The sequence below is a fragment of the Manis pentadactyla genome, chromosome 3 (assembly GCF_030020395.1).
Source record: "Manis pentadactyla isolate mManPen7 chromosome 3, mManPen7.hap1, whole genome shotgun sequence".
Taxonomy (NCBI): domain Eukaryota; kingdom Metazoa; phylum Chordata; class Mammalia; order Pholidota; family Manidae; genus Manis; species Manis pentadactyla.
This window is the reverse complement of record NC_080021.1, coordinates 178,404,492-178,420,613: the sequence shown is the minus strand read 5'-3', so window position 1 is coordinate 178,420,613 and position 16,122 is coordinate 178,404,492. Positions and strand designations below refer to the sequence as shown.

The 16,122-nt window shown below is 31.4% G+C and overlaps 2 protein-coding genes across 2 annotated transcripts in view; one reads left to right on the top strand and one right to left on the bottom strand.

Moving 5' to 3' along the window:
• IFT74 (intraflagellar transport 74) overlaps window positions 1-16,122 on the bottom strand; it is a 91,176-nt gene that overhangs the window by 61,141 nt on the left and 13,913 nt on the right. Inside the window, exons 7-8 of the mRNA XM_036898098.2 lie at window positions 14,471-14,530; window positions 13,289-13,350 (exon numbers count right to left, since the gene is read on the bottom strand). Coding sequence (XP_036753993.2) covers window positions 13,289-13,350; window positions 14,471-14,530 — 122 coding nt within the window. The remainder of the gene's footprint in view (window positions 1-13,288; window positions 13,351-14,470; window positions 14,531-16,122) is intronic.
• On the top strand, window positions 1,611-14,442 carry LRRC19 (leucine rich repeat containing 19). Its single transcript, XM_036898097.2, has 5 exons — window positions 1,611-1,738; window positions 6,432-6,521; window positions 7,495-8,008; window positions 9,155-9,343; window positions 9,854-14,442. The coding sequence occupies exons 2-5, from the start codon at window positions 6,441-6,443 to the stop codon at window positions 10,192-10,194; spliced, it is 1,125 nt and encodes a 374-aa protein (XP_036753992.1). The 5' UTR covers window positions 1,611-1,738; window positions 6,432-6,440; the 3' UTR covers window positions 10,195-14,442.

The following is a 16,122-nucleotide window of genomic DNA, read 5'->3' as shown; positions in this document are numbered from 1 at the left end:
CTACAGCATTATTTGACCAAATGAAACCTTGTATGGAAATTAACCATGTAAATTATAAAAAGTAACACAACTCTGATAGAAAGTGGGGAGTAAGAGACCTAGAGAGCAACTGGATTAAAAAAAAATTACAGCTTTACATTAATTCCATTTTATCTACTGCTTTAACTAAAATTGGTATTTTAAAAATTATGAACTGTATTTTAGCACTGCAAAATAGTAAATTAACTTCCCTAAAAATATAATAAGAACATTATAAGTACAATCATATAGTAGTAGTTGTGAAATTAATTATAGATAATAACCATCTTTATCATATAATCACAAGAAATACCAGTGATATGCCACTTATTTACCTATGCAAGGTCAATTATTAATGGGATAGAGAAAAAAATTTGAAAAAAAAAGATGCTAGTTATCAAGTAAATACTTCAAGATTTACATAATAAAAGCTGTCTGAAAATAAAATTTTAGTCCCAAGATCATAAATTTCCATTTTGAGTTTCAAAATGATTATCCTATTTATTCTTTCACACATTGTATCTTCCACAGTTTTTGCAATCATTACCTATGCTATAGATCCACATAACCACTCACTCTTCACACACTCATACCCTACTAGAGTAAGATAATCTAAACTCAGAAATTTTCCTACAAAGAACATCTCATAATAACTAAACAAAACATAAACATAATGAAACAGACAACCTGAAATTTCTATTTGTCTCACTGTTGGGTAGTGCAGACGTAGTCACTTTGAACCTCAATTACTAGAGTGTAACAAACGTCTGCTGCTGCTACAAATTATATGAGCACATGGGCTCCTAGGGCTTTCACACAGAAAAAACCACCGATTTCAATCTCTTTGTTTCACAGATGAAGGACACTGAGGCTCACAGGAATTAATCTTTTGGAACTCAGTCATTCTGAACTTCATGATTTTTCACTATAAACAACAAATCTTCACCATGTTTTTGCCTGATGTGCCCACTGCAGTTAGATGGGAACTAACGTACAGTATTCCATTTTTTTTTTGGTATCATTAATATAAAATCACATGGGCAACATTGTGGTTACTAGATTCCCCCCATTATCAAGTCCCCACAACATACCCCATTACAGTCATGTACAGTATTCCATTTTACAGAGGGGAAATTACACGACGGGGCAGGGAATTGATATTTCGAAGGCCACATAAGGGCCAAGAGTCAGGTCTTTTGATGCTTTGAGCACTGTGCTCCTCCTATAACTTGGTAATAAAACCACAAATGATAGTGTCATAAAAATGAGTAAACAGCACAGTTGAAACTCAGTGGAATACAAAACTCGGTGGTTCTTTTCAATTTGAATTGTTCCAAACAAAAAAAACCTTTTGGACTAACACTTAAATCATTTTAGCAGTATTACCTTTCAAAGAATGCATTCTCAATATTATATACTTTAATTCACAAAGTAAATTTGTTAATATTTAAATTTTTCAAGAGTAATTAAGAAACAGAAAGGTTAAGCAAACCACTTTACTTGTTAGACTAAAAAGTCAAACATGACTTTAAGAAATTATTCTTCTAGTCAATCTTTTGCTAAGGAAGTCTAGCTTTTTTTTTTTTTAATCAGTTCACTGGGTACAAAGGTTAAAACAAAGTGAAATACAATCATATGACATACTTTTTTTTAATGGTGTAGAAGAAACAGAATAGATTCCTTAGCATACGAGTCTCAGAAACAAAAGAAAAAAGTTAAGGTAAGATCCTATATATTTACAGTGGTGGATGTTTCTGAATATTTTTAGTTTGTACAAAAATCTTTACCTTTAATAAGTGACAGAAGACCAGAAAATATGATTATGTTTTCACATGATTTGCCTTAGAAATATAAACATGGGACAAACATGGTAAAAAAAATCCTTCTCAGAGTTATAATGTAATTCAAAGTAATTATTTTTCTTTTGGGAAAAAAGTTTCATCTAGCCATCAAATGTGGTAAGATCTTTTTATTTTTGAAATATACTAATCACAGAGCATTTTGAAGTGGCATTAGCTTAGAAACAAGTTTGTAAGATGAAAAAAATAGGCCACCATATAATTGCTGAAACTGAGTAATGACTACTTGCCTTATGTAGTTTCTTCCTTAGAAAGTTTCCATTGTAGAATTTTTTAAATTTGCACCCAAAAAAATGTATACAGCGGTTTACAACAGTGAAGTTAAGTGAATTATTACCATCTTACTCCAAATACACTAAATTCTGACACAAATATCTAAAATATTAAATGGCAAGGCTATATATATGTTTAACAAAACCAAACAATAATTGCAGCATCTTTTTATTTCATGGTGTATAATAGTTGTATAAAGTAAATAACCAAAAACTCCTAAAAAACTTGCATTTGAAGTTGCATTAAGAAAAACACTGTTTATTTTTCAGTATCTATCATATCCTTTTGGGTAAAGCTTTATTTCTGTCATGTAGAACACAGGCTAAAAGGGGTCTTAATTTTGTAAAATAATTAAAAGTAACTTACATTCCATTTGTTGTCTATTTTTTAATCACTAAATTTAAAGACAAATTTCACTTCAAAATAAATCTGAAATTGAGAAAAAATTCCAAAGCAAGAAAAATGGCAACTGCCTTCTTTGTATATAAGGTAATTGACTCAATGACAATTTCTGTATAGTCCACTAGGAGCTATTCTGCCAATCTGATTTCTTCAAGTTAGCTAATAACAGTGGTAGCAAATGTTGTTGGCTAGGGATTTATCTATTCCGTGCTGGGATAGTCAACATCCTCCACCTCTCTCAATCTTTATCCTCTCAAAAGACATAAACATGAAAAATCTCATGAACTGTGTAGCTCAATCAGTGCACTTCATAGCTATAGACCTAATAATGCTTTAGATTTGAACACTTCCTTGTATAGAATCTACTTAAGCTCTGATATACTGCTTCTAACTCTAAAATTTATCAAATTAAAAAGAAAAAAATTCCTTTTCTAATCCATATAACTTTACCTCCTTTAGCACACTGGAGAAAACAAGTATGAGTATAAAACAGACCATAAAGCTAATAAATGCAAGACAATCCTCTGTGTCCCTTTCCACACAGGCTAGTCCTGCCTGACCTCCCCTACCTTCTTTAGCTGGTTCTGTTCCATGTCAACCCTTTACTTAAGTTCTGCTAATTCTCTGTGTGGCCTATTTGCCTCTTTAATGACCCCTATCCTATTTATTTCTGAAAAAAAATAGTACTTCTCCCTTATTCACCATTACCTTACCCACATCTGCACTCTACTAGCTACATTGGTAAAAACTTCACTAAAGTTTGAGAAATACTGAAACATGCCATTGACAAGACTGCACACATATTCGTAGAGATCACTAACCGTGAGTAAACTACCTTTTATATATGATTTAGGGATCCCCTTTTTGTGGGCAATGGTCTGGAATATGTGATAGCTCAAACTCATTTCTGGCTTTAAAAGGGATTCTATTACAGTATACATCCAAGTTGTAAAATCTAGGAGGAACAGTGGCTTTTTCTAACACATCTGACTTAACTATGGAAGGGTGAGAGTAGAAGGGAAATAAGCACAAACAGATCAACGAATTGAAGGCAATAAGGAAGTTAACCAGAATAAGCCTGTACTGAAATAACAATAAATTCCTTATTGCTAATGAGGCACCAGACCAGTAACCTAAAATGAGTCTTGCTCATTCTGAAGTTTTCTACTTCCTGTTGATACGGAATAAACTTTTCCTTAAAAATTATAAGTAACTAATAGCAACAAATGCCATAACAATGCTCAAAAAGCTAAATTTTAGAAAACCACTAAGGCTGATAATAACAAGATAATGTTCATATCCTTTTTAACAGATCATTTGCAGTAGTTTCAAATGCTGACTTTAAGAACAAAGATAAAAACAAGAAACATCAAGGTCGTTAATAAAATGACTATATGGAAGGTAACTGTTTAACAAGAAGAATTTATTTAAATAAATGGCAATTTCCTGTTAAAAATGGTATGTTGAATATACCCATTAACTTCGACTAGTACCCAAAACCTGACTAAAATGAAAATAAAAGGTAATAAGGACTATGACTCATATGGATAAAATGAATGGAAGATAGGGCAGCAACAATAAAACCTAGATACTAGAAAGCTAAGAGTTAAGTGAAAAGTGACTGGGAAAGCACAATTTTCCCAAGTCAGCAGTGGAGAAAGCTGAGAAGCCAGTGGAGAAGCCCTGTAGAACCCCTAAACAGCCCAGAATTGGCAGCACCAGGTATTCCAGCCAGTAGGAAAGGAGGGACTGAAAGTTAAAAGTCTTCCTCCCCACCTCTGCCCAGCCAGGTAATGATCCTCTCCTAGGTAAGCAGAAGACTGAGGCTTTTTTCCTCTGGGGAGAATAAAACAAAGGGAACATGGGCACCAATGAGCGCAGGGCTGTTGTGACAGGAAAGTTGAAATTTACATACGAATTATTGATATTAATTCACCTTTTTTTACTACTCACCTCTCAGAATGCCTACCCCTTTGTTTTTATCTGTTCAAGCAAGAGATTAGAGCAGTCATTTCAGGGAATCCAACCAGAACAAGAGAAAAGATCTATAGATAATGACATTTAGAGATTCCCCAAGAAAACAGTCCAGCATGTTCACTCTACAGTAAGGTCTAAAGTTAGTAAGATCCACACAAATGCAGTTTCCAACCAGCTATTTCGTTTCCCACTCTCAAATATACATCCCAAACCTAATATTAACAGGTATATGAAGATACAAGAAACAAGAAGATAAAAAAAAATTTTTTAATAAAAATTTGAATATAATGTTGAAGATGTGCCCAGAAAGCAGAGCAAAACACACAGAGATGAAATGTAGGGCAGTAAAGATAAAAAATTAGAAAATCATTCCAGGAGATCCAACACCCAATTAAAGGAGTGCTAGAAAGAGAATGAGGTTTCTTTTATAAGAAAATAATCAGTATCATCAATGAAATTATTCAGAAAATTTCCCAGACTGAGGGACATAGCTTCCAGATTGAAAGTCCCCATCAAGTACACAGTTTCATGAATGAAAATAGACTCTCAAAGGATCTTGAAATTTCAGAATATTGATTTTAAAAGTTTTGGAGGGCAAAAGGAGGCATATCACATTAAAGGATAAAGAATTGGAATGGCATAGCATCACAGTCCTTAACAGTAATACTAGAAATCCAAAGACTATACGGCAATGCCATCAACATTTTGAGGGAAATTTATTTTCTACTTAGAATTATACTTGTAGCCAAAATATCTTTTAAGGTCTATAAAAAAATTCCTCTCATGGACCTTCTAAGGAGGCCACTGCAGGAAGCTCCATTAAAAAAGGGCAGTAATCCAAGACAGGGCATTCTATAAAACAAGAATCCAGTAACAATGGCAAAGGGGAATCTCTACAATGAGGATGGACAGAAAGTCAATGGCTGTGTAGAAAGCTAATTCATCAGCTAATCCAGCATGGCAGCAGGCTCTGAAAGCAACATCTTTAAGCAGATGAAACAGATTAAACATTTTATTTGCATAAACTATTGAGAGATTTGCTAGGGGAGGGCTTAGGTATAAATTCATGACAAAAAATAAAGAAAACTAAGTACATGAATAAAACAGTACTACAATTAGAGAAAAAGTGTGCAGGAACAGACGAGTAATCCTGGTCCATGGTTCATCACTGATATCATTTATTATATATTTACAAGACTAAATACTCAACCAAAATCACAAGTGACTATGCTTGGAGAATGAAGAGACTGCAAGTATGTACTTGATGTGTTAGAGATGAAGGTATAGAGTGTTTGAAAGAGAGCTGAGATTCTCATTTCCCACAACTGAAAATCAATGGATTATACCAACCTATAATGTCTAAAATTGAAAAACCGAACATTAGCAATATATGCTTATACTTAAACATGCATATATATATATTCTTCTGGACTTTCTTTTGTGCAAGTATATAAACATTTTTAAATGTACGTATGTATAAATTTTTTGTATGTATTAAAATTTTTATGTGTGCATAATTATGTATAATATGTATTTTGTATAACAAATATATGTACAAAATTTTTTAATGTTAACATTTTTAAATATATATAAATATATGTTTTTCTAGACTTTTGTGTACATATATTAAAATTTTTAAATGTATGACCACTTCAATTATTTTAAAGTTCCTTGAAATGTCTTAATAAGACACCTCTGAAAATACTATCTTTCATTCTCCACAGGAAGTTTTCCAGTTTGTTAAGATTAGAATGCAGAGAGGGTGAAGGGAATTACTTTTTCACATTTTATACATTTTAAGAAAAAATAATTTTAAAAAGAAATAAAGGAGATCAAAACATCCTCAATAATCTCTAAACTTCTGGTCTCCTATTGAGATGAAAATATTCTGTTTTCTATCAGGCCTGCGATATGAAAACCACAAGCATCATGATCTTGTTTTGGCCCTTCTCTATGCTATTATTATCAGAAGAAAGCGAGACTTCTAAAATAGTAAGTTTTTACAATCAAGGTAGCTAAAATATTTCAAAGGTAAACTTTGTAAAATATCTCAAGGCAATAAAAGAAAGAAAAAAAATTCAAGCTATGCTATCAAAACTAACTCTGGTTAGCTGTGTACATTCGAAATCTGTCATCTCTGAGCCAGACTCTAATTTGACAAAAGCAGTCTTCATGTTTGTTTAAACTGAGTTCTTTAAAGTTGATTAAAGGAGAAATCTGTAAATTTTCACTACAAAATCAGAGATTTGTTTCAAGACATAAAACCACACTTTAAAATGTAGGAAACACTTTTTTAAATTTCATATTTATGAGGAAAATTATTTTTGCATATTTATTATGGGGGGCAGTCAAAACAAGAACTATTTCTTTGGATCTATGTCCACATATGGAAAGCAGTTCCTTCATGGTGCCTGGCTCTTTAAATTCAATATGTGGCTCAATTCCTATTATAACGTATTTTCTTCTAAAACACTAACCTTTGAGCTGTAAATACTATGGAGTTATATAGTATTATTTCTTAATTACTTAATAGCCCTAGGTGCAATGTTGGTAGCTTTGCTTTTTTAAAATTAAGTATTTTAAAATAATTTCATTATGCCAATCTTGTACATTGAAATACTAAATTAACAGAATTATTATTTACCATGTATTTCCACATATGTAAATGGGAATGTACCAGTACTCTTTCTTTCTGCAATGATTATGTAATAAAATTTGGAAGATAACATGTATAACAACTAGAAGCTCCTTGCTCAATTATAGGTATCAGAATTTTCTTAATCTTCAGTATTTCATTCCAATAAAGAAAAAAAAAGGTATTTGCTTTCCCTTTTTCACACTGTAACACCAAAAGGTAGATTATTTTTTAAAACTATTTCCTTCCAATGTCTCATTGTCTGGATATAAAAATTTGGTAAATTATGTTAATATGTTTCCTGATTTTTCTAATTTTTTTCTTTTTTAGGAAATCAAATGTAATTTCACTGAAATGAACTATTATTTGATTCCAGTGGATATCAATAAAGATGTTACTATACTTGATCTCAGTTACAATCAAATTACTCTGAATGTTACAGACACAAGGGCTCTACAGACATATTTTTTACTCACTGAGCTCTATTTGATTGAGAACAATATTGTTATCTTACATAATAATAGTTTTGGTAACCTCTCCAATCTAGAAATTTTAAATATCTGTAGAAATTCCATCAGTGTAATTCAACCAGAGGCATTTATAGGATTAAGTGAACTAAAACAGTTATATCTCTGCCAAAACAAAATATTACAACTGAATCCTGATATATTCGTGCCTTTAAAAAACCTGATACTTCTGAATCTGCAAGGTAATTTGATAAGCTATTTTGATGTACCACAACTGTTTCATCTGGAATTAATAATTTTATATGGAAATCCATGGAACTGCTCTTGTAGTCTGCTGAATTTGAAGAACTGGTTGAATACATCAAACGTGACACTAGGTAAGCTATCATAATTTAAATTAATAAAAACAAAATATGGTTGATTTTGGTTGTTCTGCACCATAAAGTCTCTCATGTTTTAAAGGAAAGGAAGCTATTCATATTTAAGAGAAACAGGAAGAAACACTAAAAAGTAATTGTTGATGGAGCTAGAGGGTATTATGCTCAGTGAAATAAGCCAGGTGGAGAAAGACAAGTACCAGATGATTTCACTCATATGTGGAGTATAAGAACAAAGAAAAACTGAAGGAACAAAACAGCAGCAGAATCACAGAACCCAAGAATGTACTAACAGTTACCAAAGGGAAAGGGACTGGGGAATGGACTAACAGTTACCAAAATGGACTAACAGTTACCAAAGGGAAAGGGACAGGGGAGGATGGATGGGAAGGGAGGGATGAGGGCAGGGAAAAAGAAAGGGGGCATTACAATTAGCATGTATAATGTGTGTGGGGGGAGCATGGGGAGGGCTGTACAACACAGAGAAGACAAGTAGTGATTCTACAGTATCTTACCATGCTGATGGACAGTGACTGTACTGGGGATTGTGGGAGGGACTTGGTGAAGGGGGGAGTCTAGTAAACATAATGTTCTGCATGTAATTGTAGATTGATGATAACAAAATAAAAAAAAACACAAAAAAAGTAATTGTTGAATAGATGCTCTCCCTCTGCCTCTCAAGTAAAAAAAAAAAAAAAATTTAAATGTTGTATATATGTGAGATGATACTGTCACCTCATGTATTAAGTTTGCAGTTTCAATACATAAGATTAATTTAAGTACTTCCTTTTGTTAGGATATCCTACAAGAGAATAGGTGAAAACAGGTTCCCTAGTTTCTTACCTACAAACTGTGCTCTGCCTGAAATCCAGATTTTCACCACAATCTTAATCATAGTATCTTTACTAACACAAACAATAACTATATATACTGAATTAAACTATACTTATAAAATAACTTGGTAAACAAGAATGTGCATCTTCTCCTCATTGTGTTGGGGCGCAAACACAAGAGTGCTTTCTTGTATCTTCAATAACCACAGATATGTCAAAAACTTCTAGAAAAAAATAATTATAAAATGTTGTTAAACATAACTAATCTTATTCCACATAATAAATCTTAATTTTTTTCTTTCTTCTTTACTAGAAAATGAGAATATCACCATGTGTAGCTACCCAGATATCTTGAAGTTCTACAGTATCAAAACAGTACCTTATAAGGCTGAATGCTACTCAAAATTTCCTTCACTTATAACTGAAGATCTTTATACACATTTTCAGTCCATTAGCAACTCAACACTTAACAGCTCTTTGAACAACTTAACAAGAAATTCAGGTAATGGTTTTGAATATTAATACTGCTGAGGTAGCATAATAAACAAACTGAGATGGTCTTCATTTTTCTGCATTCTACATTTCTAGAAACAATGTAAAGAACATCTCTGTAAAAATTCCTCATCTCAACAAAGACTTACAAAATACTAGGTTTCTGAATTAGGCCCTGCTAGTTACCAGCTAAATGCCATTATGCAAGTTATTAAAATTCTCTGAGCCTTTGTTTTCACTAACCAAGTTATAATTCTTCTGAGTATAAATCAATATGTTCCTAGGTGAATGGATAAACTATACCTGTGAAGATAGGAGTTAATTGGAAAAAGGTATTCTTTCCCCACACTGTGAAAATACCTTTATTGCAGTTCTAGTAACCTTTGCTTAAAGAAAATAGAATGTACATTCACTTCTAATGTCAATATTGGGGAGTTATTACATGTAATTAAGATTATAGTTTGTCAATTTAACAAAATATCTCCTCTCTCTCTCTCCCTCTCTCGGTATTCCATTTAAGAACATGAACCTCTTGGAAAAAGCTGGGCTTTTCTTGTTGGTGTTGTAGTCACTCTACTGATGACTTCACTCCTCATTTTTATTGCTGTAAAATGCCCAATATGGTATAATTTTCTGCTTAGTTACAATCATCACCGCCTGGAAGAGCATGAAGCAGAAACCTATGAAGATGGTTTTACTGGAAATCCAAGTTCTCTTTCACAGATACCAGATACAAACTCTGAAGAAGCTACGGTGATATTTGAACAACTACATTCATTTGTGGTAGATGATGATGGATTTATTGAAGACAAATATATAGATACTCATGAATTACGGGAAGAAAATTTCCTTCCATTTTGATTCTTTAAAATTGTTATCAGTTCACTCACAGTTTAGACATGGAGATTTTGTTATGTGACATACCAACTATACTAAACTCTAGCTAGTAGACTTCCATATTAATTGTAACACATATTAAAGTCAAAAATTAGGTTTTTCTCATTGCTATTGAGCAAGTAGGTGTAAATACAGTGGCTAATACTCCTTGGTAGCTAATATTTATAATACTAGCTTTACCACTCTCAGCAGTATTTAGAAGACTATACATAATAGAAGGAAAAGGCCTAAATTTTTCATTAATTAAAATGATGTAATGTATCATTTATATGATGGATTTATTTCATGTTAATCAGATGGCCAACATGTCAATAAAACAAGGATATACTTTGACACTACACAATCAAAGGGAAAAGGACATGCTATACCTTGAGAAAGCAGTTTTCACTGTCTTCTCTTTAGTACCAGTATTTAGTGTGATATGACCATCTGGTTTATTATGGACCAACTATTCATATTCAGTTGGTTATAGTATATAGCTTCAATGTATTACTTCAATACTTAGAACTTGGCTTTAATTCAATTGCACATGCCTGCTTGAACTAATGATTCTCTTCCAGTTCTGATGTCTATAATTTTCTAATTTGGTATTAGCCCAAATCAGTTATCTTTTGAAAATAAATGTAATTATAATTTTAAACCCATTTATTTTACTTGTTTAGTGAGATATTTTTAAAAATTCAATATTCAATTATAAGAGGCTCTTGAATATAAGAGGTTAGATGCAGTCTTTGTTCATTCATAATTACATTTCACTTTACTACAGCAAATTTAGTGAAATTATAGACATCAGAATTGGAAGAGAATCATTAGTTCAAGCAGGCATGTGAAACTGAATTAAAGTCAAGTTCTAAGTATTGTAGCAATATATCGAAGCTATATACTATAACCAAATTACTATGAATAGGTGTTCCAAATAAACCAGATGGTCATATTACACTAAATAGTGATACTAAAGAAAAGACAGTGAAAACTTAAGTTTTTTACATCTGCCTTCTCAAGGGATAGCATGTCCTTTTCCCTTTGACTGTGTAGTCAAGGTAGATTCATGTGTTACTGAGATGTTGGCCATCTGATTAACATATAAAATAAATCCATCCTCCTGCTGCATATAGAAGTAATCTTCATAAAAATTTCTTAAATTTCTGCTTCAATGGGTCAGAACCAATTTACTCAGCCTCTATTAGAATTATAGATAATAAGGGTTTTGTTTGTTTGTTTGTTTTGATATCAAAATTGTATACAATTTTGTATCCAGCTTTTTTTAAAATTAAAATATCATTGATATACAAACAGATAATAAGTTTTTAAACAGCTTACATTTTTAGGACAAGCTACCATATTTTAAGAACTTTTTTTTCTTAACTAAATAAACCAAGTAAGACATAAAAACCTATGATATTCTTAAATTTATACCTAAACTCTGGGAGTTATCTTTTTGGACAAATTATCTATAAAACATGTACATATAATACTTATAAATCTGACCTGCATATTATATTACCTTTACATAAATGATGAAATAAATGGGACCTAAATATTCTAAACACTATAAGGTCTTCAATAGGTTATAGCTTATTATTTTGTATTCTTTAGGTACCCAGAAGACTACTGTATACATAGTAGATGATAAATACTTGCTAAATGGTTTAAACCCAGATTAACAAAAAGGAAAGTTTTCAAGGGCTTGGTCACTATGAATATGGAATTTTTTTTAAAAGGGAAGAGACTTGCAGTATTTGTAATTTTAAGATAGCACTTCACAGCAGTATCAAATGATAGATGGGAAAAAGAGATTCCTTTGTTTTTAATCAAAAGAATAATTCTATTTATCTTTCAAATGTTTCATCAATCTTAACATCCTGTTCTTCATCAACTATTCACCGTACATGCAGAGGTAGTATGACGGTATATTTGATGTTACAGAATTTCAGTAATTTTGGTTAATTATTATTCTTGCTCCCAAAGAGACGAATATGGATAAATTTCTGAGACAAAATACATGTGGTTTGTATATATATATACAAAATAGCTCAACTTCTTGTTTGCATTGCCTTAAACAAAATTTAATTAAGGTAAAAAGTCAATGAAGAATAATTATGTTAACCACTGCTACTTTCTAAATTTTTGTGTCCCTCTAAAATTCACGTTGAAATATTAATCTCCAAAAGGTAATGGCGTTGGTAGGTGTGGTCTTTGGGTACTGATTAGGTCATGAAGGTAGAGCCCTCATTAATGGGGTTAGTGCTCTTATAAAAGACCACACTGAGCTCCTTAGGCCCTTCCACCATGTGAGGGTACAGCAAAATGGCACCAGATATGAACCAGAAAGAGAGCCTTCACCAGAACAGAATCATGTTGTGCCTTGATATTGGACTTTCCAGCCTCTAAAACTGTGAGCAGTAAGTTTCTGTTGTTACTGAAATACCCAGTCTATAGTACTTTGTTATAACAGCCCGAACAGACTAAGACAACTACATCACATCTACTTATTATCTTAAGCATTACTGTCACTGCCACAATTACCTTATTACCAAAAATGAAGTTACTCGGGTTTGTCTTTAACCATGTCTTACATAAAGATGCACATATGATCTACATCTATGATGTAGATTACTATTAGTTATCAATTAATAATGAAGTAATGTAAATAGCTCAAAACTAAGCCCTTTGACTTAAGCCCTAATGACTTAAACCCTGTAACACTGGGGCTTAAATCTCATAATTCAAATTAGTTAAAGAGCACAGGTTAAAATTACAAATGGTAGAGAAGAAGACACTGTTACCCATCTTAGATTTTAAACTCCTAAAAGTGGAAATTTTATTTATCTAACATAGGTAGTAATTTTATTTGTATAGGACTTGGGTATTTAACAGTAAATGAAGATAATAAATGCATAAACAATAACACTTTTATTTCAAATATCCAAATTTTTAAAATTAAAATGCAAAAGGGAAAAATTATTAAGAAAACTTAAAGAAAATAAATGACTCAAGAGTAACTACCTAATACAGCTCACTTACAAATCTGTTTGATCTCTAAATGAGATGGACTTACGCTTGTCTTTCAGTAAATATGATATCCATACTTTGTGTTTCTTGATCATTTTGAGCTTTAAGCTGAATAAAAAGTTAACACATAAGTTAGTTATAAAAAATTATCATTAAGCTAAGCTATTTCTTTAAAAGTTACTTTGGTTGTGAACTGAGAGATTATTATAATAATCTTAATGCAATATCCAAAGTTTAAAAAATACTGTATTTATTTCAGTTAACAAACCATCATACCAGAGAAAAAGAAAGTATTTTTCACAGGCATTATAATCTCACACCAAAAACTCACTAGTGATCTGTCAAATAATTCAATGTAAGCTTAATTTATGTAAACAGAATTTCAAGAATTTAATGGGTGTTGGATAATTGCTGAAGTTAGGCCCAACACAAACTTTACTCCTAAATCATCCAGGGTTTTACCTAAATACTCCTACTTGACTCTACCTGTGCATATTCAACCTAGAAATTGAACTGATCCCAAATAATTGACAAAACACAAGACATTTTTATATTTTACACAGATCCTGTTTTCAGAATTCCAGTTAGGAGAGTCATTTTATAAATTCTACGCTTTCATTGACTAGTTTTTGTGTAAATTAAAAGCTATATAAAATTTGTGTAAATAAAATATAAACTACATAAATTATAAGTTATATGTACATTATTTTCTTCCAAATGTTTATAACCAAAATAAGCTAGCTATTATCATTTTATTGTTTTCTACCAAATAATCTAAGAACACTGAACACAAATTCTCATCTACCAATCAAAAGTAGTACTTTATCTGGCATCATAGAACTCTGTTTTTCTCCCTTTCTTAAAAACTCTGTAAAGATGCCCTAGTATGTCTATTGAGTACTCAGCTCTGTCTGTGCAAACATTAAACCAGAAGTGTTAGAAACCAATTTATATAAAGGGAAATGTATATGGGATTCCCTAACTAATCCTAAGTGTGAGACCAGTTCAAACATGGCTTTGTAATAAAGACATGAAAGAGCCAACTAACAGGAAGAAATTTAAAAAGAGCAACTAAGGAACTCAACTATAATAGCAGCATTTAGGGCAGAGTGATACCTATCTCTAAGGTCCACAAGGTTTTAATATATTCTAGATATATTTTTTTATGTTTTGTTTTGTAGGATATGATCTATGTAGGTCTATTGCTTATACTTAAAAATTTTCTTACCATGTTGTAATCATTCATTACTTCTTCCATCTCAGTATTGGTATTAAGTTTATCTATTAGCTAATAACAAAAATACAAAAAAAATTTTATTAGTCTTTATAAGTTTTCTCTATAATTCACTACATTGTTATTCAATCTTACAAATGAGTAGTTATTAAGTACTAATACTTCCAAGTATTTTTATCTCCTAATACAAAAACAAATATTGAGATACCTAAGTAAGCATATATGATACATGCATTCAGCCAATCAATAAATTACATTTTTCGGGGTGGAAACGTGAGCAGTAATGAACTACTCTTCCTGGAGATCATTAACTCAAAGAGCTTTGCCTGTTCTGAAAATATGTCTGCACTTATAAAAAAGGGTCTAGAGAAGACAAAAGTTTGCAGAAGGTCTCTCTCTCAATTTTTAAGGGATGGGTGTTAAAAGAGATTTACAAATTTATGTCAGTGAAAATGAAAAATGATTCTCTTGGTCTTCTAAAAATTAAGAAGAAAATAAACAGGGTAAGACAGAAACAGAACACTCATAAGCCTAATTCAAAAAGTTAGGCAATGGTAGCAACAGCTAACATATTTACCTTGTGTCAAACACTGTTCTGAGTCTATTATATGTATTACTTCACTTAATTTCCACAATTACCCTATGAAGTAGGTATCATTATCCACACTTTGCAGATAAAGAAATTTAGCAAGTTGTGGAGCCAGAATTTGAACAGGAAGGCCACTAAAAGCAAACTGTTGGGGTATAATTGATTCCAAAAGAATAAATTTTGTTAATGAAATACATATTAGTATATATCACATTTTCATTTGTGATATGAATAAGTGCTAATAAAACAACATTTTTTGAGATCATTGTATATGTTAGACACATAGTTATTTTTTCTGTATCAGGTGTTAGCTCATTAAGCCTATAAACAATGGATTTTACACATTATTTTTATAGTAAGTAATTTACCAGTACATTCATACAACTAAAAGTCCCTTTCATTCAATGTCATTTCATATTTTATAATATATTTTTCTCATGTTTAGAACAGAACATCATTTACTAAAAAATAATTGCATTGAGTATTAGGCCCTACAAAATGCGTGTTGCAGATTACATAGTCTAAGAAATTTGAGAATTACAATATACTATAATCAGAAAAATCTTGTTTTTAAGAATAATATAATGCTATCAGGTAGGTATGCCATAATTTACCTAACCTTTATGGTAGAATGTTTATTTTGTGTCACATTATATTTTAATAAAGGTAAAATCAAAATTTTCCTCTTCAAGTTCAAATACCATTGCTGCCTAAAATAGCTACACAGTGGAAAGGAAGAAAATTCTGACACTAGAAATTTTCATGGGGCCAAGATGACCCCCCAAATTACAGCAGTTATCAACATGGCCAAGGGGTTATTTCTTCTGTAAGTCCACCTCAGGATGCATACTTGAAGAAACTGTATTTATGTTATATACTTTATTTTGACAGAAAGCAAACACACTGTATTTTGAATGAACATAGGGTTGGAAGTAAACTGTGTAGTACATAATTAAAATTTTTAAATATGATGACAACATGCAATAGAAAGGTAAAATATTTTTTAAGTAATCAAATTTTTGCTACTTTTAAAATGATTATTTTAACATTGTTGGGG